The sequence below is a fragment of the Electrophorus electricus genome, chromosome 5 (genome assembly GCF_013358815.1).
Source record: "Electrophorus electricus isolate fEleEle1 chromosome 5, fEleEle1.pri, whole genome shotgun sequence".
In the NCBI taxonomy this organism is placed as follows: Eukaryota; Metazoa; Chordata; class Actinopteri; order Gymnotiformes; family Gymnotidae; genus Electrophorus; species Electrophorus electricus.
The window spans coordinates 4,011,010-4,035,380 of NC_049539.1; the positions used below are offsets into that span (position 1 = coordinate 4,011,010).

Below are 24,371 nucleotides of genomic sequence, written 5' to 3' on the forward strand. Positions count from 1 at the left end.
GGTGGTGTAGTGGGCAGCTCAATGGGTAAATATATTGAGGTTATTTCAATATGTGCTGATAGTGTGCAAAGTCCATATGGTACTGGTGGCACTGAGCAACAACTAATGGTGTCAGTGGCGATGGGTACAGCCTTAGTCACCAGGAAGGCCAGTGTGGGTTTATGTTTAAAGAGGTTCAGTAAATTATGACTGTGATTTAAAAGTTAACTTAGAGGGGGATGCCATACCACAGTTGCAACTTCCAGGGGTGATGAGGGCTTAATTCAGCGAAACACACATGAAGGGAGGTGCCTATCTGATGTCCTCTGTGAAGGGCATACAAGGTAGTGGATTATTATGAGTGAAGTGAGTGAACTGGGCCCCTTGTGAAACCCTAATGGTTTGGCACAGGATATTTGATGGCTCATCCTGTGTATAATTTATATTATTCAGTGAATCTCCACTCCAGGCAAAGCTTCGATACATGTACTATCACATACACTGATGCATGTTTATTGACATTATACTCAGATATCTGCTAATTCATGACAAAATTGTCTAACTTTATATTGTATAAGCGAGTAATAATTCACACTCAAGCACTGTTATGATAAATGTCAAGACACAGAACATTCTTCTACCATCCTCAGGCTGTAGAATGTTCTACAATATGTACATAATCAACAATCTTGTTCAGCAGAAGACTGCTGAAATATTGGCGTCTACACGTCTACATACAAGATGAAGCTTGTAAGTCCTGTAAAATTTATGTTCTGGTATTTTTAATAGTAACACGTCCACTTATGCCGGTTCTCATTTTTGCCGATAAAAATGTAACAGTTATGGTTGTTGAAGATTTTTTATGCCTATGAATCGTGAATCATGCCTCGAGGCAGGGTGGTAGTGGTGGTGGTTGTGGTTTGGGTGGCGGTAACACACATGAAAATAGCAGCTCATTTTAGGCGTGACTACTCACCACACAAAATAGCTTCTTAAGCTTTCGTGCTCAAGAGCTACATCCTACATGTTACATTTTCGAATCAAATTTGCTTAAGAAGGTGTGTTATTGTTAAAAGATTTGTGAAAGAATAGCTCTGTCATAAACAATATAAACAGTATAACACAGCACAGCACGAGCCATAATCTAAATGAAGCTCTGATGAAATTTGGGCACACAGAAAGAACAGAAATTTAGAAGGATTTAGAAGGATTTCTCTCTCTCTCTTTCTCCCACCTTCTCCCTCTCTGTTCCTCTTCACTCTACCCCCCCTTATGTGTATGGGTGTATGTCTTTATCTCTCTCTCTTTCCCACTCGCTTTCTCTCTCCTTTCTTCTCCTTTTGTCTCACTCTGTCTCTCACTGTCTCGCTGTTGAGCCTGACTCCTCATCTGTCCTGCTCTTCCTGTTTTTAAGCTCGCCCCACCAAGGCAAGCATAATTAAAGGCAGGCACTGCAGTGCAAGGAGCTGGATGTGGTGGCCGGTATCAGTGAGTCACATGGCCGCTGACTCAGGGCTGTGGAGGAAAAACAGTGCCAAGCATGTGTCAAACTCTCCCTGAGCTTAACAATACAGGGATGGCACCACTAAGTCCACCTTCATAAGGGACTTACGCTCTGACTGCTTCTGGTTTTTGACTTTCCAAATGAAACATGTGACGTGGACTCGGGCCAAACCTCTTAGACTTTTTTGCATATTACATTTGAATGAGTATAGCTATGTGGATGGCAGAAGGCTACATTTTGGGTCAGCAGCCTGAGGTCTGACAGCTTTATACGTTTGGAAGAGTTTGTCTCTTGCACAAGAAAACTTGCTCAGTTCAAGATTCTTGTTTCCTTAAACTGTACGAACTCTCTCCCAAGCACTCCGTATTAAATGCCACTTATGGTCTTTTTTTTAAATCACAAACAAACACGCACACACAACACACACGTATATTTTTTTGGATTGTTTGGACAGTGTTAAGTTCAAGGCCATATATGCCCTGCCTCTGCATTCCTTCCTCACAGTAAGGATGCAAGTGGGGGGTGTTGTGGGGTATTCCTGAGCAGCAGACGACCATTCTCCGTTTTATAACACCCTCCATTACCATGACAATGGCCTCCGGGCTCAGAGACGCCTCAAACTTCAGCCCTGACGGGGCAGAAAAGAGGAAGCATTCAAGCTAAAAGCCTTATCCGTTCACAAGGAGAGCAGGTCGCCTGCTCACCCCACCGCCCCATTCACTGCCCGCTGTTGTGCTGCTCTGACCTTGGAGCAAAACCTCCAGGCTGTTAAGAGGCTTGAAGGGGCTATGTGGACACAAGAGCAGACCAGGCCTCTGCTAAGAGGCACATTTGAAACACTGAAAACCCAGGCCAGGCCAGAACTGGGTTAGCATTTGGCTCAGTTTAAAACAAAAGGGTACGTAATCCGATACGTTGCCAGCGTCAACCATAAAAGGACGGGTTAACCTTCTGAGGCTTGGCTCATTTCAAAGTTTCATCCTCATGTACACATAGGGGGTTTCTCCCTGCTGCAGTCACCCATGGCTTGCTCATTATGCCACTGGGCCCAGTTTCTGTAGAGTTTCCTTGTGAGAATGGCCATTCTAAAAAATGCTACACAGAAAAAAATCTGAATCAGTCACCCTTTATTCTGTTAATTTGATACATAATCACTTTTGATTAAGCATTCAAAATTAATCTCAGCCAAATCCATTTGTATTTTTGTCAGCATAAACCTGTTAATTCAAGAATTTATAATCTACTTCCATACTATTATTAAAAATATCTACCATGAAATATTAATGTGATATTTAGCAAACCTTGTTTTAAAAGTGCATTCATTTTGCATTGTTTTGCAATTTATTGTTTGAGTACAGATTGAAAGTAATGTTTTCCTTCCTTTCTTTCTACAGTTTTTGGTTATTTATTTAGTTGTTTGTTTAACTGTTTTTCGTCAGAATGTTTCAGTTATAGCTGGGTGTATACAGTATCTAAAAACGGATCTGTGGGATTAATGTGCATCAACCCTACTCCCCATTTGCTCACTGCCAGTTTTGCGCTTTGTGAGTCAGATTTTAGGTTACACATACTGATCCTATATCAGTAATTATGTAACGAAAACCACACAGAGTAACCACACATTTAGTCAGCATAAATGTAAAACAGTAAAAGCAAATTTACTTCAGCGTTTTAGAATCAGGTTTGTCTGAGTAGTTTCCCAATGGACTCTTACGCAGTTACACCTTAGAGCGTTCTTAGTGTCGGATCAGTTTAATCCGTTTAGTCAGATCAGTTAATTCCCTATAGACACTATACCATTATTACAGAAATCATATCTTGCTTTTGTTTATTATTACTACTAGCAGTGGAAGCATAGTTTTCTCAGATATCAAATTAATTTTATACTCGTTTGCCCTGAGACATGAGTAATTAGATTTGGCCATAGAAATATGGAGCAGTTTGCTTGTCTCGAGCTTAAATACGTTTACACAGTGCTGACAAATTTGGTCAGACTGACCTGATTTATGCCCCTCATATTAAAAAATCAGCATTTTAAACTTTTTTTAAATAATCGGAAAATACATTCTTTAAAAAAAAAAGAAAGAAAGAAATCAAGTACTTCGGTGGACTTATTCAGTAGGATGTGCATCAGTCTCCCTCATCATGTAGGCCACTAGCTGAACAGTCCAGCGCTGAGCCGTAACTCGTACGGTCGAGGAGCAACAAAGAAATAGCGCTTCACAGCGTAGTGGCACTGCGTTTCTCGTCGCCGCAATCGGAGCTCATCGCTATTAAAATTAATGACCACCTCCCCCGTAGCATCAGCTTCGCGTGAACGCGCTGCGCGCTCGTGTTAGGGGGCGCGCGTAGAGGCGGTCCGGCTGCTTCAGTTTCTGTTATCGTTTTTTTTTTTTTTTCTGTTGCTGCTACCTTCAGTTAAATAGCGAGGAGACGAGAACGAGCGGACGGCCGACTCTGGATATCTTTTTTTTTCATCAAGGAAAAATCGTTTCGGATTGAACATCGACGGCCGCTTGACAGGTAACATTTTCGCATGTCAATAAGTGCCCTTCGACCGCGCGTGAAAAGTCGGTAAATGTCCCGTGAAAGTGGTGTTTTCCCGATGAGGGGACGTGTGTGTGTGGGACGTGCCTCCCTTTGTGCCGAAGCAGAGCTGATGGTGGTCACTGGCGAAACGTCGGCGATTTCACACCATTTCAGGCTGCGCGTTTTGGTCACTGAACCTCGACGGGGTCCTCGCTGCCAACCAGACGATCCGTGTTAGCGTTTCGTCCGCGCGTATTTTCCGAGTTGTGATTTGCTCGGGCCTCCGTCGAATCGAAAACAGTCGCTCCTAACGAGTAGCGCACATAACAGCGCTATCTGCGTGTTCGCGCGGGGTTAATTACGTCCCCCGTTTCGTCCTGACAGCTCTGCTCATTTCATTTCTCACTCCGCACCAAAGAAAGCCGTGATCGTTTAGGGACCGATGTTCCAACGCTCATGAAAGCATGAGGCAAGTGAGTTGGTAACCCGGAGAATCGAGCAGAAACTCTTCAGGCGTTAAAATTAATAAGACATATCGCATTCCACTGAAAGTGCAATAACTCCCGGGACTCCCAAACAAGGGAGCATTTTGCGTCTGTCAGAATACAGTTGTACTGCGGTTTGAGCATCGCTGCTTCGGCGAGGGCGTGTGGGTTGTGTAGACTAAATGTTTTATGACCCATTTTTCTCCATCATAAAGAACGATGATGAACCTTCTCATATCATCCACTTTAGCAGCTGTATTATCAACCGCTCACCTTAAGAGGTACTTCCCATAGCAGCTCCAGTGGGCCTTTTTCCTTAACTTAAGGTCGTGACTTGGGTGTCCCTGTCCCTGTCCCTGTCCCTGTCCCTGTCCGGGATTTCCCTTACCACGTTACCGCACGGCCCTGCCAATGAGGATTAAGATATCTTTGATTCTGTCCACGTTTGTCGTGACACGTCGGATTATAAAAATTGGGGAAACCCCGCCCCTTGCAGGACGAATCCTATCAACTTAATTTAACTGCTTCAAATGGCATAAATAACAGATGGAAAAGGTTGTCCTCCGAGTGATACAATGATCTTGTATCATGGCAGTGGAGAAGGCGCTGGGGGACTTTTTACATTCGTAACAACTCACAGTTAGAATAATTCAGCAAGATCTTGGGATTGAAATGGAAGTAAATGACCAAAGCCATTTATTAAGCATCCATGGCAAAATGTCACTGATGCCCGATATCTGTTAAATCATAAACTATTAGTAACAAATCATAAACTATTAGTAACAATATTTAATTGGAATGTTGAGGGCCCTGTTAGAAGCTGAAAAGGCGGCAAGTTCACATGAGCACCACGGGCATTAACTAAAACAAATGCTTTCCTGCCGACACGATTTCAATACACGATACTGCACCTCTAAGTCCACTTTGCACTTCAGCCACTGGATACGTGGCACACGTAATACTATGAAGCATTTTGCTAATCAACTAATGATGTAGCTTTGGTGGCAAATGGTGTATGTATGGCCATCTGCATTGGGCTGTACTGTGATAAGAAAGGTGTGTGGAGCTCATCTGCACTCTCTGATTGCTCTTCACTGTGGCTGCTCTAGGTGGCCCTTTGCCATCCCCCAGCTAGTTCACATTTCTGTGGCATCCCTGTTCCAAGCACACCTGCTGTGATGAGTTACTAGGGCTTATTAACCAGCTCTGGTGTGAATAGGGCTGAAGGCGAATGGGAGGGTGGCTCAAGAGCCCGAGCAGAATCTTCTGCTTCCTCGGGCCATCTCAGGTTAGACTCGATTCCAGCTGTTGTGAGTTTTTCCAGCCCTGGGCTGCAGCAGTTCGCTGCAGTGTCGTGTAACGTGTCGGCGTGGGTGGGCTGTGGCAGGGCCAAAGATGTCCAGCGAGGTGCAGAGACCGGACGATAGCCCCAGCACGAGCGGAGGGAGCTCAGACGTGGAGCAGCGAGAGTCGGCCCCTCCGGAGCAGGAACGTGAGCAGGCGCAGCCCAAGAAGAAAGAAACCAAGATCTCCAGCAAAACCGCCGCCAAACTCTCCACCAGTGCCAAGAGGTGAGACCCGACTCAGAGAGGAGCTCGTATATAGCTCCACGCCTTCCTTAGACCACCTGCTGAGTCTTAGCTTCACAACACACGTTCAAGGTGTACAAACAAAAGGTCTTGCTCGTTCTTGAATGTAATAAGTTGGAGGGTGGGGGTGTCTTAAATGGTCAAATATATCGCTTCTGTGTGCAGCTCTGAGTGCTTTACTCCTTATTCACAAGAGCCAGATATATCAGGCGCCATTTGACCAAGCATCCACAGAACGCCTGCTCCATTAATCCTCTGTGTTACAGGACTCTCTTATCCTTATGGGTTGGATGGAAGAGTTTTGAACTCTGTGCTGATCTAGAGCTTGCAGCATGTGGCTCCCTGGGACACAGGCCCAGTTTTTAATGTGCATGCAGTGCTGTGCTGCTCCCTGCAGTCCTGGTTGACCTGCAAGCTGCAGACTTGGTGGAGAAATGTGGCCTTAGCTCATGTGGCGTGCATTCATTTTTATTTAGTGTCTTTCTTGTCCTCCGCTCTGCAACGTTCTAACACCCGCTGGCCCCATTTTGTTTGGTAAGGCCGGGGATCCTGTGGGACCCGTACTGCCATGATGCAGCCACGCGGGAGGTTGGCCGAATGGCCTGCCGGCGCTGGGATGCTAACTGCCGTCTCCGGTGCCTCGTCCCCTTGCCTCGAAGTGCGGTGGCCTGGCTAGCGTTGGAACAGGCCCAGGCTTGGAGTTGGAGCAGACCCAGGCTTAGTGGTGAAGCAGTTCCAGGCCGGGCACTGCAGGAGGCTCATGCTGGGCGTTGGAGCAGGACCAGGCTGTTAGCAGGATTTTTATTTGGGCTGTAGCCTGGCATTGTTCGTTTCAAGCAGCGTTAGGGCATGGCTTCAACCTGCAGAACAGCAAGAGGACAATAAAAATAGTGGAAGGAAAATTTTTAAAAAAAACAAAAAAAGATACTCAGCCTCTGAAAAAATTGAGTGGGGACTCTAAATGTGTGGGTTGTTAAGAAAATTTTAGGATGGTGTGTACAGTCTTCATGAAGCATCTTGAAAAAAGCAGTGCTGATCCTGGATTATTTGATTCAGGCCCCTTTGGTCTTGGCTCATGCTCTCCCCATGTAGTCCTTCTCGAAGGCTCTTTGCAAAGCGCCTGAGCTTCTGCTAATTGTCTGATGTACACTATAGGACCAGCTGTCACCAGCTGTGATTTACTAGCCAGGAATAACTGAAATCTTCATTATGCTGATTGGAAGGTGTTAGACAAATACTATAGCGCCTCACCTTTCTTGATGATGAGTCATATGTTCACAAAAATTCACAGCTATAAGAATTACTTTTTTTTCAAGCAAGCATTTTTATTTATGTTAAATCATAACAGTTAAATAACAGTTACTGCATTGGCACAGAGAGGTCTTTAAAAAAAATTACGTGCCAGGTCATTTCTCAAGTTCTTGAATAATTTCAGAGTAGTTCACAGTGTTTATAAGATACACGATTTCATTATAATAAATGATGCAATCCCTGTGAGATCGCTTGAGTAACTGTATTATTAAGGTGTCATTTGTTAGAGCTGTACCTTTACCAGATGCATTACAAGGTGCTTTTTCCTTAACCCAACATCATTGCTGGAGTGTACGTGTCCTTTTTCTAGGACTCCCACTGCATTATTGCCTTTCCCTGGAAAATAGAAGTATACCTTTTTTTTAGTATCAGGTTCTTTAAAATGGTTTTAAAAAGCCCCTTGCAATACTCATCTGCTCAACTTAAACAAGCTGTTCTAAATTGCATAAATAACAAATGGAAAATATTTTTATCTAAGTGGCAAGATGATCTCTTATAATCACAGTGCAGAAGTTAGTTGTTTGTGTGAGATATCACAATGCACTTCTCCTGTGTTCCTTGCAGAATTCAAAAGGAGCTTGCAGAAATCACACTAGACCCACCGCCGAACTGCAGGTGAGATCACTGCTTTCCTATCGGTTTCCTGTCCATTTCCTGTCTGCTGTCTGTTGTGCTGATTTTCATCTGGGTGTCTCCTTTTTAGTAGAAGAAAGAGATGTGAAGTGAAAAAAGAACAAAAAGGGTTTGCGAAAAGAGAATCAAGACTACAGGGTGAGAGTTGGGAGGTAGAGCGGACGAGACCCTGAACGAGAGCGAGATGGGTGGATAATGGTTACCGTGTGTCAGTCAGCTTCTCGTTCAGAGTAAGCGTGGTAGCATGTGTGCAGGCCTCATGGGCTGAGAAACTGTGACTGCCTTTGAGAAACACAGACTTTGTTAAACCGCACAGCAAAAACCGACACGATCATTGATTATCCCTGGTGTTTATAGCAGGTGAATAATTGTCAGTTCAGTACAGCATCTGGAAATAGGACAGGAGGAAAAATTAAGCAACAAACAAATCCATCAGTTGAGGACTTTCTAAGTGTCACATGAAAGGTGGGAAAAGCGTGGAAAGGGTCAGATGGTTGTATTTCAAAAGCACAATGTATTGAATGCAGCACTGTTTTAATAATGTTGTATCTAAATATAGTTCTACTGGATAATGATTTCCTTGATTAAATACATAAATCTTTGTAATTATGGACTTATGAATTACGCGAGAGCTCCATAAAATAAAGCTATTAGATCTGATGGTTTGAACAGACAAATATCAGTGATTATCATAACAGGAAATGTACCAAGTTGTTGGAAATAATTCACGTGTGTTTTTCTTTTTTTTCTCTGCTTGTTTTATTTCTAACAATGGGGGGCCCGTTCAATGCCTTGTGAAGAAACTCATCAAAATTATGGAAAGATAATTAATGTTAAAAGGATGTAAATGTTTTCAAGATAAATGCCATGATTTTTATAGGAATACTAGGCTGTTATTTTTGTCAGAAGGTTGATCAAAGAAGGAAAGCACCCATAAACTAGACCCATCTGCTTGAAATCACATTTGTCGCCTTCAGCTCTAACTGGAGTTGAATTTAAACTGACAAATGTGATTTTTTTCCCTGAAAGTGTTGCCTTCCAAAAACATTAGCTGCCTCATTACATTAATTAGACTGTTTCCAAATTGACATACCATTTTATGTCTTCTGCAGGAGAATCATGTAGATGCCATTTCAGTGTTTGTGTGCAGGTGGTTATTGTGTCTGTGTGCTGAACCATTGTTAATAGGATTTCAGCAACAAAGAATGAGAGGAGCTCATTCTGGCTGAATGAGGCTGGTTAATGGTAAATACTGTAGATCACTATTTAGCATTGCATTGTCCACGTTAAGCTGTTTGGTAGGCTACTGCTGGATGAGTAAGTGACACGGTGAATCTTCTGAGTGAGCTGGATGACTGGCCATCTTCATTCAAACCCCATGATATAGCGAACCTAAGAAAAGCTGAACAAAAGGGTTTTGGTCGGTCTCTCAGCACTGAAGCAATTGGACGACCGTTTCTATCTTATTTCTCCATTTCTCCGTGACTTAGCAGCTCTGCTGCTGATATTTTCATGAGATAACTGTACCTAAGGCTAAAAGGAATGTGGGAACAAGTCATGGGTGTTGATCAGACCTACAGATCTTGGGGGAATCGGCCTGAGCTCTCGAGTCAGAGCTATTTTTCACCCCCTGACCATTAGCTGCAGCAGAGCACAGATGCATATTCATAAGGGGGAGGAGCACGAGTGGTCTCGGGGGTAATCTTCATGATCAGTTTTTCAGAGGCCTTCTCTGAGCCAGAACAGTGAAGGGGAATCTATTATCCAACACAGCTGAACACAAAAGAGGTTATGAAAGGGTGTTTTTTTTGTTGTTGTTGTTGTCAAGTACCAAGTGTAAGACTGAGAAGTGGCACTTGAGTGCTAAAGAAATTCTTCAGTAGAACTCCATTTTTATCTGCCATGACATAACAATAGCATTTGGGGGAATCTGTGCAAAACTGCAAGCAACTAGACACAAAAAGAGTATTGCAAACAACATTTGCTGGTTGGGTTTATTTATCAGTAATTTTATTCCCAAGTCACATGTAACACAAACACACAGCTTTACATTCCACAAACATATACCACTATACCTATTCTGTGTGGCATACTTGACTTAGAACTGGTTTGCCATTGGTAGGATTCCTACCCCATCTGCCATGCAGAGACAAATGGAGCTTCCAGCATGTTCCAGGTCATTGGCTGTTTGATAATGCTTGGTGTACATAAGAATGGATATGATCTTTTGTCTTACCCAGTTATGCTGTTTCAGGAGGGCATGCACAGTTTATAATGCCGATGTATATCCAATGACCCTTTTGCCGCTCAGCTAATTTGATATTCAGCGTGGATAATGGAGCCGTTAGCCTGGCAAGAGGCAAAACTATACATCAAACAGCTGGATCAATATATGCCATTGAATAAGCTACCTGCCAGTAGCAGCCAGGGTGTGCTGTAGGCTATTTGCTGCCTGTCACATTAAAGAAGCTGCCTTTGATGGCAGTGTCATATTTGTTTAGCATCCATTGTGTCTTTGTGATTTATCCTGTATATCCCCGGCTCATTCATATCCCCGGCTCATTCATGTTGTGTCTCAGAAGAGAAAACAACCGATGAACCTGTTTTTTCAGAATTTCCTTAGTTTGCTTAGTTGTGCATTTTGTTTGTTTGTTTTTCCTTTTTTGGAGCACTTGGTCTGTGTGTGTGTGTGTGTGTGTGTGTGTGTGTGTGTGTGTGTTTACACTGAGGCAGTGTGGCTTGTAGTGCAGGGTCATATATATGAAGCTCATGGCCCATTAGGAAGCAATTAACCAGAGTTTTCTAGAGAAGCTTGGAAGCATACTTCAGCATTGTTTCATCAATGATGTAATGACATTAGTGAAATGTAGCCTAGCAAAAAATAAAAAGCAGGAAGATATATGAGGTGCTTATACATTTGCAGCGTAACTTATAAAACGGCACCTGTCGGCATAAATGGCCCAGATGCTATCACCACCAGAAAATAATGAAACTAAATACAAAAAAAAATAGTAATTAAAAGTTGGATGACCAAAATGTGACTGAAAAAAAGCATATTCTTTTCCTCACAAACAGTCTTGAATATGTTTCATGATTTGAAGAGACTCAGTAAATAGTTACTTTGCACCTCTGTAAACAGTTGTAGCTTGACGGCAAATAATGAAAGCAAAAGTAAACTGTCACGCTGAAAATCCATCAGCCATTAGAGCGTGGATGTTGTCCCAGCTTCTCTGGCTTCCTCTGAGCTTCAGCGGACCAGTACAGGAGAGCTGGTCTTTGTTCCTGTCCATGTATGAAAATCACTGATAAAGTTGCTTTGGGCAATCACTATGTACAATTGGCATAATACTCATTTTGGTTCAGGAGAAAGAGGCACTGTGATGTGCTTAGTAGTAGAATGCGTGAAGGATGAAAGGGTGAAGGAGGAAAAGTGAAAGCTCCTGACTGCAACTTGAGTGCTAGCGTGTTTATTATACAGCTTTCATGGCTCTGTTTGTTATTGTTATTTCAGATTGCATCACTCCCAACACTGCATGCAAATCCTGTTCATTAAAATAATGATCAGGATTACAGAAATGCCCCAAAGGCGAGCGTTTCGGCGAGCTTTTGAGATTGCTGCAGGCAGGCTGAACTGAATGGGAGGGGGAAAGACATTCTTCTAAATTCATCACTCCTTAAATTTTAACCCCCACCCGCAACAATTCGGCATCTCTAATACATATGCATGTAAAACAGATTACAAGAATAACTAAAGCACCAGAAAGGTTTTTATCATTGTGCTTCGCAAAATAGAATTACCCCCTCCACGGCAGCCACCAGGGCAGAATACATTTGTTTTGAACTGACATGGAAAATTCTATTTTATCATCTGTGTCCCTGAGAGACTGGCAGGAGGATAGTTTCTTAGCCTTATATAGAGCAAATATTTCCCTCTTAGGTGCTTGTTTCCGCACTAATTGCGTCATATAATTGTGACATTTGTGCTGGAGATTAGCTATAAAATTATGGCATTAAAATGAACCATATCATGAGAGGAAATCCATGATAGAGGAGGACCCACAATCTCTTTTGCACTACAGCTGTAATTGGTAGTGGGGCATTTCACGGTCAGAGCAAAGGAAGATTGCTTCATTAAGTTTCTGTTCTGATAATCACCACAGCTCTGCTATAATGGAGGATCCTAACTGAATGAATACTCCATTAGAAAGAGCCAGAGAATGAGAGACTGGAAGGGTGAAATAACACGCTCCGTGCCTCGGCAAGAGATCAAGCTCAATTGCTTTTAACAAACCTGCAGGCAAACCTCTTTTGTGGTGAGGATTAACAGCCCCCTTTACTGGTGTAACCTTTTCCCGAGATCATCGTTTTCGACCAGGCACATGGCTGTGATCAAGGTCTGTTTGCTGCAGTGACGCACCCTTCCTCAATCCCATAGGCCATAAGTGGGACAAGGTAGCTCTGTGAGCGCTTTAAAGGGCCTGGTCCCTGGCCGCACGTAGCCGTGAATGAACGAGCAAGTCTAACCAAGGACCTTTTAAACACTTGCATGTCATCAATTACTGTTCTCGGTCCTGACCTGGCCTGCCAGCACGAGGCATCTCCAGATAATTAGCCTTGCATGCTGACACTGTGCCTGACCTTGGTCCTCGGCATGTACATAAATAATCACACATTGGTTCCTTGTGGGGCTTTTTAAAACATTTTTTAAATCATTTTCCCCTTAGTGCAGAAATCAGCACCCAGACATGGTACTGGTGCAGGAGAATGTTTTGTTGATCTTCACACTGTTTTGGTGCTTGTTTGTTTCTTATTTCTTTTGCTCCTTTTTGTCTACATTGGAAAGCAGTGACACTGGTGGGTAATGTGCCAAATGTTTCCTGGTTTGATTTATTCTGGGTCAGTACTCAGAAATGGCTCTTAAATGAGGCCCAGTGTCTATATGGAATAGTGTAAGACCCCATCAAAACAATGAGGTGACATTTAGCGTGGCGTTTTAAGAAAGCTAAGCTACTTCACTGACGATCATGTAGCTTTACAAATGACAAATACAGTAATACGGCTGTTCTTGATAAAGTACAGATTCTCAGCCATCTTTTTCTAAGGTATTATGCTCCCTTAATTTTATGGGTCTGAAGGTTATTCAGACAGATATTCAGACAAGCACAGAATTCATTTTGGCTTGTGGTATACAGTACAAAAGCCCCTACCAGTGTTAAATTAGCACTTTCAAATTGGAAATCCATGCACACAGCAAATGCTGTACACCAATTTAACACTGTGGCTGTTAATTTAACAAGGACAAGTTTGGTGCGTGACTGATATAGGAAGGTCACTTACTTCACCTGCGGCATGCACTGCACCTCTGCACCTGGGAACGACCTCCAACTATCTGCATTACAAGACCCTAAAGTAGTGTGTTCAAAGATGCTCTTTTTACTATAGTGTAGTTTGGAGGTCCTATTGGATGAGGTCATATTTCTGCAGCAAGGACTAAGTGTATGTTAATGAAGCAGATCTCCACTGGCCTCTCAGAGTGGAGCCAGCCTTGCCTTTGCTTCGCTTGGTGTTTTTGTTCATTTCTCGCGTGCAACACCAGGAAACACATTACCAGTGCTTGCACTCTCCAACCTCGACAAGCCCATGTCAGAAGTCATTTACGATTGGGGGGTTGGCACATCTCCTCCCGGAATTCCTTGTTTTGCGGGATTGAGTTGGAAATCTCATGTGAAGCACCTATGCTTGAGCATTTGAGTGGTCTTCTGGAGAAGGGAATGTGTCTCAGGCTGGTGCAGAAACTTGCATGTCCTGTGGCACTCTGGCAGACAGCTGCTTTAAACAGCACACATGAAGGGGCTCCAGGTGTTTCTTTAGATGGCACTTAGTCCTAAGGCATCTTATCCTCTCTCTCTTTTTTTAGCCACCCTTCTTCCATCTTTTAGTAGTTGGCACTGCTCCATGTGTTTACATATCACCCCCCCCCACACACACACACACAGTGTCTTGTATTGCAAGTGCAGTGAGTACAGTAAGAGTAGAGAGTGTGTGGGGGGCTCAGTGTGGCTGCTGAAGGGATGTAGGATGGATTTGCTCTCATCTGCACTTCACTCCACCAGGGTAGCCCACATTCTTCAGACCAATAATCCATTAATCAGATCAATAATCCATGTGGATTATTGGTCTGAAGAATGTGGGCTACCCATTTTCACTTGTCGGTTGTTTTTCACTGTCACTCACTTTTAAACGGGGCCTGGGTTTTTTTTTTCATCTATGGTGTGACTGTTTCACACTTTAATACCATTTAACACAAGCTTGCAAAAGCAAGCTCTCTGTGTGGATCCTGACTGCATTGGAGTCTTTTGATGACAAGCCTCGGTGTTGAATGATTAATTATCTGAGAAGAGTGTTCTGAGCCTGAGCAACGTGTGAAGGCCACTCGGTCAACAAACACTACACTCTCTTAGACTCTATCTTGAAGCGATGTGAGGTGTTATTCTGCTTGAGGTGTGTTTACACTGAATGTGGTTGTGATTTTCTTCTTTTTCTGTTTATCAGGACGAAATGATTGATAACAGTATCTACTGCATTGAATGGGTGGTTTGTCTTAGGTTTAGTGTGTATATGTGTGTGAGGGAGCCAGAGCAGATGAACACCCCTGTCATCCCTTCAGTGGTCATCCTTCAGTACACCGTTTAGTCTTGCAGTACTTTCAGTAGGGGTTCAGGAGGGTATCATGGACAGGTAGCTGTGACATAACTGCTGATATTCCTAAAACAAAGATTATCTTTAAAAGGCGGCACAAGTATTAAATGGAACACTTTCTCTCTCTCTCTCTCTCTCTCTCTCTCTCTCTCTCTCTCTCTCTCTCTCTCTCTCTCTCTCTCTCTCTCTCTCTCTCTCTCATTTAAGATTATCTTTGTGTTACAATGATCTTGTTAAATGGGGCCCAGTTCAGTTGAGGTGTGCTGTTCCTGGTGCCTCTACCAGGAGACTTGGATGCAGGTGCCAAGAGCAACGTGTACATTTTTACTGACAATAAATTAACAAATGATGGGTTACCCATTTAGAACTATATTAGTATAGCCCTTCCTTTTCAACCATTATGATTTTTGCAGTGACATCTGGATCTGATAGCCCTTCTAATTTGCACCCTAACCCTAGGGTACTGCTCTGAGTCCTACATGGCCATATTTACGCAGCTCTTCTGTTCACTCCCAGTTAATGACAGACTTGTGTTTAAAGTATGGCCACACCATCCCAGCATGGCGGGACTGATTTCTAGTTCATTAGCATTGCCTGGGCAGTGCTGTCACCTGAAGAACAGGGCTACGATTAAGCAGACACAGAGAGACTTGTCAAAGAGACGGGAGTGCTGTTTGAAAATGAGTAGCTCTCCCACAAAACAGTGTGTCAGGCATTTTAATGAGCTATGGGCGGTACGTTATTGACCTTTTATATATTCATATTTTACATGGCATTGAATATAGATGCACCTCCACCAGGCTCACTGAGAGCACTTTGCTGTTTTGATGACTATGAGATATAAACAGGTGTTTCTGTTTCAGTGCATGACAACAACAAGAAGACATTGCTTATTTGCATAATGGAACAGAGGAACTGGTTCTCAAAAACAAGTTCACTTTCTAGTGAAACTCTGTGTTTTAGGGTGTATACAGCAGGGTGTATACCTAAGGTTTTAAAATCTAAAGAAGAGGCACTGTAAGGGTAGATGATATTCTCTGGCTCTTCAGTCTGATCAGACAGGGTGCCAGATAGGAGCCCAGTCATCTCCTAACTCAAGACCTCAGACAGCTGGGTTCTGTAAGCTGATGCCTCAAATAGATCTGTTTGGCCTCAGCGGCTGCTGGTACTGTTATTCCGCTCATGGGGTGTGTGGTGTGGTGGGGTTGGTGGGCTGGGGGATAAGGTGAGGGGTTGGGGGGCTGTTGCTGGGGAACCATGAGTTCTGGCATGTACTTTAAACTATTGACTTAGCATTTAGCCAGAGGTCAGAGCCAGTTGGACATGCGCGTGTGCACACACGCAGAGGTCTGGCAGGGCTGATCCTCTGCAGTCTCTCTGTCTCTGTCTCTGTCTCTGTCTCTCTCTCTCTCTCTCTCTCTCTCTCTCTCTCTCTCTAGCTTTGCCTGTCAGTGAGGAGCTTTTAGGAGATTTTTTTCAGTCTCAGCTAATGGAAAAGAACTCCGTTTCTCTCACTCATGCTAAGACTAACAGATACACCACCCTGCCACAAACCACATGAGGCCACATTGTTCATCAAACAACAACAAAAAAAAAAAAGGCAGTGGGATTTCCAACTTGGAACACTCAAGTATAATAAAACACAATTTTAATTGTTTTTTTTGTGGTTTGGTACAGAACCACATTGCAACACACTGGTTGTGAAGCAACAATCTTCAATCCTTGTGGCCGGCGGCGGCTGTGATCCACCTAACATAGCAATGCTCAGCTGCTGGTCCTCTAAACAGCAAGGCAGAGGTGGCTCCTCCATCCGAGAGCAAGCATATGCCTCAGCTGGATTTATGACTGACTACATCTGCTGCCTCCTCCGTGTAATGGCCACACGATTGTGGCAGTATAGCGAGACTGCCATCGTGCTCTGCTCAGCTCCCAGCCACCAGATGATGCTCATGCATCATTACATACATACAGAGCTTATCATTCATTCATTCATTCATTTAATAAAGACCTATTCAGAGCTCAGCACCTATTCAGAGAATTTGGACACTGGGCTGTTTATTCCCTATGAATCAAATTACGGTGCATCCTCCACCCCCCACCAGTGCGGGTCTTTTGGGCAGGTCTGAACACAACAATCACACTTGATCAACTGGTCAGAGACTGTTTACGAGTCTCTGTCTGTTTGCTGGTGAACCCTAGTGTACTAAGAACGTGATATGGCCCAGTTGCAGGAAGTCAAGAAAACACATTATGTGTTATGGGTTCCAAGATGACTGAGAACAGGCAAAGCTCAGAACTGGAATGAAGAAGAAGTATGATAAAACATATCTGTAGTTCTGTAATATCTGGATTTAAGAAACATTCATTCATTAGCCTACGTTATGTTGCTGCTTTTCAGTAGAGGATTTTTTTTGCTGGGCACCAGTTTTTTGATATTTGGTTGTTTTTATTTATAGGAAGCCGCCATGTTTCTCACTTTTTTTCCATTTCCGGCCCTGTGCCTTCCCACGCGCCCCCTTCAGCAAATGTCCTCGCTTTCTGCCAGCCTACATTTGTACAGCGTGAAGCCGAAGCAGACCAAATAGAAAAGGAACCGAAAGTATTAATTGAATTCTGATTTAAATGTATTGCTAGGTGTGACAGCTCATTAAACATCACTGAGGAGTAGATTCTGGTGGACGCATATTCACCAGCATCTTCTGTGGTGTGGCTGTAGTATTCGCCTTTTGAAGCCAATATTTTTACACTGCTGCTTTTGCATAAATAGCCTCACAGGTAAAAAGCTCCTATTTCTGTCAGAAAATGTTGCAAAGCACCTTCTGTGCTTTCATTTTCCCATCCCTAGTGCTACAAAATGAAGTAGGTTCCTGTTAGAAGGCCCACCGTGAAAGCTCGTCTCTGTCAAAATTCACATTCATTTTGCTGCTGTGCACATAACATTGAAATTGCTTATCTAGACCTGCATTGACTGTGCATGCATTTGCCTGTCAGTAACATTACCATCTGTTTGAATTCATTGCTTTCATCCGTTACGGTTTGTTCCTCCATACAGCATCGTGCATATATTTTAATACCTTCTGTGGCCGCACTCACATGCACGACCCATTTGAACCTTTCACACAGTTCAAATGGTGTCAGTGCTTCAGTGAACAGGGTAGACTTTTCACATGAAATGTATACCGCAAAAGTTGCCTTGCGTGCACTCCAAACGGAGACCTATGGATGTATACATTTTATTTGCGCATACCTCTGTTTATGTATCCTGTTCATTACATGCTTGATGTAGGACCTTATGTGCATGTACGTGTGAGTGTGCTGCTCTTTCTTGCGGGTAATTACATAAAATTCAGCGTGGTGTTTATTACCCTGCGTGCTGGATGCTGTCCCAGCCTGCTCCTGGCAAGGGGCCAGCCAGGACCTCGCCGTCAGCAGTGCAGGGACGGAGGCAGGAGAGGGACATAAATCCTGCATATGGCGCCGATCAGCAAGGCATTCCAGCAGAGGAAGCAGTCTCTTCATTTAGAGAGGCCATTAAACGTCAAAAGAGACACCTTTTCACTGGCGCTATACGTGGGAGGCAGCCAATTCGATCTTCCACCGAAGGTCGGTTGAGCTGTCGACATCAGTTGCTGAGATATGTGAGGACTCTTGCTATGTATTTGTACAGGAGACAAATGCTATAAATACAAATTTAGATTAAGAAAGGAGACTCTTTATGGGGTGAGGGGGGTCTTGTTCATTTTGGTACAAATGATGTGCCTGTTTATTCCCTTAGAGGAATAGGAGTTATTAAAGCACAGACTACAGACCCTGGCAGCATGGTAGTGGTTTATGCTGACTGCTCTTTCTGAAACACCACAGAGGCTGGATGCCTGTAGCCTGCAAACAAATTCACTACTCTGATTATTTATTCTTCCCTTTCACTTGTATCAATAGATTGTATTGATTAATGGTCTTCCTGATTCAGTACGTGGTACTGATTAATGGTTTAGTTAATAATTTACTTGTAATTAGGTTGTTCTGTGCTTCAGATACCAGTGATCAATCTTCACTGTATAATTCACATGCAAAGCAGTGCAGTCTGTGGATGAAACTCAGGGCTGGGTTTATTACACATTCAATATTACACATGGTTGTTGTAGACAACCATGGGCAGTGGTAGTTCAGTGGTTAAGGTACTTGACTAGTAATCAGGTTGCCAGTTCAAGCCCTACGGCTGCCAAGTTACCACTGTTGGGTCCCTACGCAAGACCCTTAAACCTCAAGTTGTTGTAATTATGTTACTTTGGGTAAAAGTGTCAGCTAAATGCTGTAAATAAAAATTGTAGACATGTCCACAGCCTGGTTTTGTTTTGTTTGGTTTTTTTGTCATTCTGAACCTCAAAATCAGAAAAGTTAAAAATAACTTGGCATATGCTGTTTTATGGTTGTGCTTATTTTTATTTGTGGTCAGTTCTGACTTGCACCTGAGCGCAAGTCCTTATGGGGTTTTGTAATTCAACTTCTTGTTTGTTACAATCATAATTATTTACTAACAAACTTTAACTGAAATAATTTTTGTGAACATTTATCCATTAAGAATTTTGCCTCTTCAGAGTAATGTTCACTGACGGTTACACTTTCTGCAGCTCATGCACACACAGACCTTGGCTGTATTTCAGGCAACTGTGCTCCGAATGCAGACACCCAAAATGCTGCCAGTGACATGAATTGTACTGAATGTGAATATAAAGATTTAGAAGTAGCTATATAAAAAAGTATGTCATTTTATTCACAGTGCTGGCCCCAAAGGAGACAACATCTATGAGTGGAGGTCAACCATCCTGGGACCACCAGGATCTGTGTATGAAGGAGGAGTCTTTTTCCTCGACATCGCGTTCACACCTGACTACCCGTTTAAACCACCCAAGGTGAGAGTGTCATTACACTGTAATCCCTCTCTTGTACGTCATTTTTCATTATTTTGGAGTGTGCCTTCTTTTTAAACTTTTTTTAAAAAGAACCTTCTTTCTGGTTTCCTTCATTTTGGAATATGTGTATCCTTCTGGAGATAGTGTTGCATCTGCAGTGTCCAGAAATTGAAATGAATACTTACGGCACATTAAATGAATACTTACAGCACATATGCTAACATTGTTAATAGTTAATGAAAGGTAGAAGGTCCAAGTTAATATGGAAATGCTCCCTATTGATTGCACTGAATGTTAGACCCCTTGACCTGTTTTGGGTGGCGAATCACTTTAAGCAGGGCCAGAATGTCTGCCCTCTTCTCTCACCAGTGTACCGGGAGGGAGGTACACCTTGTGGCTCTGTGACTGTGATGGTTCCAAGGCAAGCTGTTCTGGTGGACTCACACTGCTGTTCACCGAGCTTCAAAGCACACTGTTTTCCCTGCTTTGATACACCTTATAAAAGCAGATCTGAGTGATGGTGTTGTAAAAGGTCATATTCTCTCACTCTCATGAATCTTTCCTGCCCGTTTCCTTATCTCTCTTAAGTCCCTGCTATAGCCTTCTTCTTTCTTTCTCTCCCACTGTTTTAAGAGCTTTTTTACAAGCAAAAAAAAAAAAAAAGACCAAATACAGAGACACATCCAATGCAACACATCCTGCTGTATTACTGCTCCCTCCTCTATCTAGCTATATCTACATATATATGCATACATTAGGCACAAACATCATCCATCAGTGCAGAGTGAGACTGTAGAAATGGTATGTTTTTTTAAAAATTATGTGGGTTGAAGTATTTGATGGTTTTGTGCCATAGAGGGTTAAAGATTAGAGAAATTTTGGTCCCAATTATACAATAAATGAACATAATGTTCAGTGGTTTTCTCTGACAGTTTGGCTCAGTCTTCTGGATGGCTCCAGTAAGCTTTAAAATGTATGCAAATGTAATGCTATAGTGAAAACAATAAACAGCTTTTAAGATTTGGGTAAATATGGCTTTTGTTTAAGTGCCCTTGATGATGAATTTCACCTAGGGAATGGGGACATAAACTTGTTTTTCCACAATGGATGTTGTACAAAAAGGCATATAGACATGCTTTTATTTTCCAGGAGACAGAATCATTTCCATACATTTTCACACCTCCACCACAGCAGACACCGGGTGAGTGTGTTGGCACACTATCATAAAGCAGGCTGATGTAGATGATTTAGCCCGGTGATGAAGTGGTGGTCACAGGCACAAACGAAACAATGTAAGATTGTTATGTTTCTGGTGAAGTGAATATGCATGGGGGGGGGGAAGTCATCTCACATGCGATTTATAATTGTGACCTAGTTGATATTTGGAAAGTTACTTTCAACCAAACTTCAATGTAGCAACCAGATTTTAAGATAATATCTACATGGACATGAGGTCATGTGAAGGTTGATATAGTATAAACACCCTGTACAAACAGCGTGAATAAAACAAGGCCCAAAAAGTAATAAAATGTTTAAAGAAAATCCATTTGCATGGTGTTGTCCAAGCCTGCTATAGACTGTCCTTTCTACTATACTAACTTACATAATCTTTAATTCAGTCTCTTAAAACTGCACTGGAGCGTATTAAAACTCTCTTAAAAAGTGATTCTCTAAAGACTGTTGAATTATTTGTCCTCCTTTCTCTCCCAGGTTACGTTCCGTACACGGATCTACCACTGCAACATCAACAGCCAGGGAGTGATCTGTCTGGACATCCTGAAGGACAACTGGAGTCCTGCCCTCACCATCTCCAAGGTCCTCCTGTCCATCTGTTCCCTGCTCACAGACTGTAACCCAGGTATGCAGAGGAGACCATGTCCTCTTCTTTTTTAAAATCCTATGATTAAGTGTGAGAGAATGGAAAAACCCATATAATCCTCTGGTTGGAAAAGAGCCATTGTTGTTTAATGTAATGTAATGGTCTATAAATAATTACTTGGGTTATAGCCTAACAGTTCCACGCTTCTTACCTTGGCTGAACTCCTTATTTGATGGGGGTTACATTAGGAGTGTCCTTGTATGTTGCAGTGGTGTGAGGGAAAGAAGCTAAGGCCCCCTGGCTGTCAGTGTCGTAATTAAGCTTTGTGCTTATGGGTCCTGCAGCGAAAAAAACCACCTGTGGGGTACTGGACGATATTCGCCCGAATCACGGTTGGCGTGACTTCGCGTTGAAACTGTGTGCGCTTTGCAGTGCCCTTCTTGCTGATTGGTTTGTGTGTGTTCCGCAGCCGATCCTCTCGTCGGAAGCATCGCCACACAATACTTGACCAACAGAACGGAACATGACAGAATAGCAAAACAGTGGACGAAGAGATACGCCACATAAAGGAAGCCGTCAGACCTACACGCTGTAAATCCTCCCTTTTCCGTCCCTGTTGTACCTCTCTACCTCTCTCCCTGTCTTCTTAGAGCACACTCACCAAGTGCAACACTATATATATATCTCGCCCCTCTACCCCAGCCTCTTATAAACCTTTTGGTGAAGAGAACCGTTCTTTGTTCCTCGTTGACTTGAAATCTTCTTTTTTATACAAAGAGTAGACTGGGATTTTATTTTCCAATTATCTGAATGTTTGAATTATCCTAGGAGGAAAATATTGTTGTTGTTGTTATTATTATTATTGTTGTTGTTGTTCAACTTAATGTATGTACATCTTTACTTTTTAAGTGGCATCAGGAACAAACAGGTTATAAACCACACCACCACATGTTCTGACAGAAGTCGACCACAGTACGTGCATGTAATAGGATGCTAGTTTGCATCCACTGGAACTCAGAGCTCTACCCTTTTGTTTGTATGTATTTTTTAAAACACGCTGTCAAAGAAGCCACTGGGGGGACAAAACGATTAAATAAAATAAAACAAAAAAAACAAGTCTTGCTAGTGGATAGATCAGAAATCACACAGACCTGTATATTGCTACGTACCACGTTTGACTGGCCAGTGAGGTTTGTTGTGCACTTACTTTATGGACTACATCCAATAAAACACTGTGGCTGAACTGTAGCAAACATGCTGGGCATTTGGTTTTTGTATGCGTGAGTGTTCATGCGTGTCTGTGTATGCTGGGGGCAGGTAGAAACACGTCGAAAAATTGTTAGTTTGGGAACTCATTTATTTTCTTAACCAAAAATTGTTTTATTGTCTCAAGTCATGAAAGTTAGCTAGGTATTTCATTGTAGTTTTGGTATCATTTTTAAGCCTAAACCAGGACATTCACTTCCAGTCGCTCTATAACACAGACGGCGAAGCTTTTCCCAGGACCCACACATGCACATACACAAAGTAGTTCACCTCCGCTGTCATCATGATGCGTGAAATTGCGAAATACAAGGGTAAGGTCAGTAGTTGCTTCATTTTAGCGAGGATTGTCAAGAGTGAGTATGGGAACACACCGGTACCATGCACTCTGTGGTGCTTACCTGCTGACACACCTGATTCAGGTCATGGATGGCTTTATAATGGTCTTAGTCATCAGTGTATTAAAAAAAGATTATGCTGAACTTTGCACTGGGTCATCACTGCTGAGAGCTGCTGAACTATAACCCAAAACGGAGAGTTTTAAATCATTAAATAAGGCCATCCGCTGTCTGTCACTGTTGCTCCAGTTGTTAACAAAGGATAAATCTGGCTGCCAAGAAATTGAGCATGGCCCATTTCTTGACAAATTCAGAAGCAATGTAAAAAAGAAAAAAAGGAAAATGACTAAACTACATTTATCTTGGCGATTTTATTTTGTATTCTTGTGGCATCTTTTATGTTGCTTTTGCTATTTTTTGCTTATGTCCCTCCCTGAGAGCAGAGACAGAAGTAAACCCTATATAAACAAGGCTTTAAAAGCACCACTGGTGTTAAATGGTAATCAAGTGCACATTTGGAGTACACTGTTTCAATGTCAAATTGTTATTTTAAGCCAGCGCATACTATGGAAGTGCCATTGATATTATGATGCCACACAGAGCCTTAGCGCCTCTCTCCAGCCTCTTTATTAGAAACTCAGGCCTCGTACCTACTGTCACTTTATTATATAAACCTGTCTTATAAGTGTATTATATAAGCACTCAACACATTTACAGTTTGTAGCCCATCCGTTACTATGCATAGCCTTTCATCGACCCTTTGCCCCGCTCAGCACTGATGCATGTCTGATAACAGGACCAGAAAGACTGCTACTGACCAGATATTACTGGTTGGCAGACCATTCTTGACTGAGCCGTGACACTGGTGTGGTAGTGGGCGCTGGTCTGAGTGTATTGGGTAGTCATTTGTCTGCAGGGGGTAAGAGCGCACTGACATCCAACACTATCGCTGCCATCAACAACCTTGTAAAAGAAACTGACCACTCAAGAAATGGAGGGTGGCCGATACAAACTGCACATGACACACAGATGTCTCCAACCGTTTAACTACCAGGTATTTTAAAGAAATGTTTCTAAGAAGGTGGGTGGTGAGGGAATTCACCACTACCACCAGTGTTGTAGGAGTGGGAGAACTAGGGTAATTGACACCCATTGATTTATTCACTCATTTAAACAGTCTATAAAAATAAATGGATGTGTTTCAGTTCACAGGGATAATTTGTGACTTTCATCACCAGCAACACAGAAACTGCTTGGCCCACTTCTTATGCACATGACTTGCTTTGAGGATGGTATGTATGTTTTCATTTCA

General features: G+C 42.7%; 1 protein-coding gene across 2 annotated transcripts; it reads left to right on the forward strand.

The window, feature by feature from the left end:
• The first annotated feature begins 3,836 nt into the window (after window positions 1–3,836).
• On the forward strand, window positions 3,837–22,711 carry ube2e2 (ubiquitin-conjugating enzyme E2E 2). Of its 2 annotated transcripts, none has more exons than XM_027012289.2 (6): window positions 3,837–4,006; window positions 5,885–6,068; window positions 7,962–8,012; window positions 19,507–19,639; window positions 21,350–21,497; window positions 21,928–22,711. In XM_027012289.2, the coding sequence occupies exons 2-6, from the start codon at window positions 5,893–5,895 to the stop codon at window positions 22,023–22,025; spliced, it is 606 nt and encodes a 201-aa protein (XP_026868090.1). In that variant the 5' UTR covers window positions 3,837–4,006; window positions 5,885–5,892; the 3' UTR covers window positions 22,026–22,711. The 2 variants fall into 2 exon arrangements, with proteins under 2 accessions (XP_026868090.1, XP_026868091.1); XM_027012290.2 differs by lacking the exon at window positions 3,837–4,006 and adding an exon at window positions 5,534–5,785.
• The last annotated feature ends 1,660 nt before the right edge of the window (window positions 22,712–24,371 follow it).

Coding starts and splice junctions, on each gene's coding strand:
- ube2e2 (XM_027012289.2), top strand. CDS start 5,893: ATGTCCAGCGAGGTGCAGAGACCGGACGATAGCCCCAGCACGAGCGGA. Junction 8,013..19,506: donor GACCCACCGCCGAACTGCAG/GTGAGATCACTG, acceptor TTTTATTCACAG/TGCTGGCCCCAAAGGAGACA. Junction 21,498..21,927: donor GCTCACAGACTGTAACCCAG/GTATGCAGAGGA, acceptor TGTGTTCCGCAG/CCGATCCTCTCGTCGGAAGC.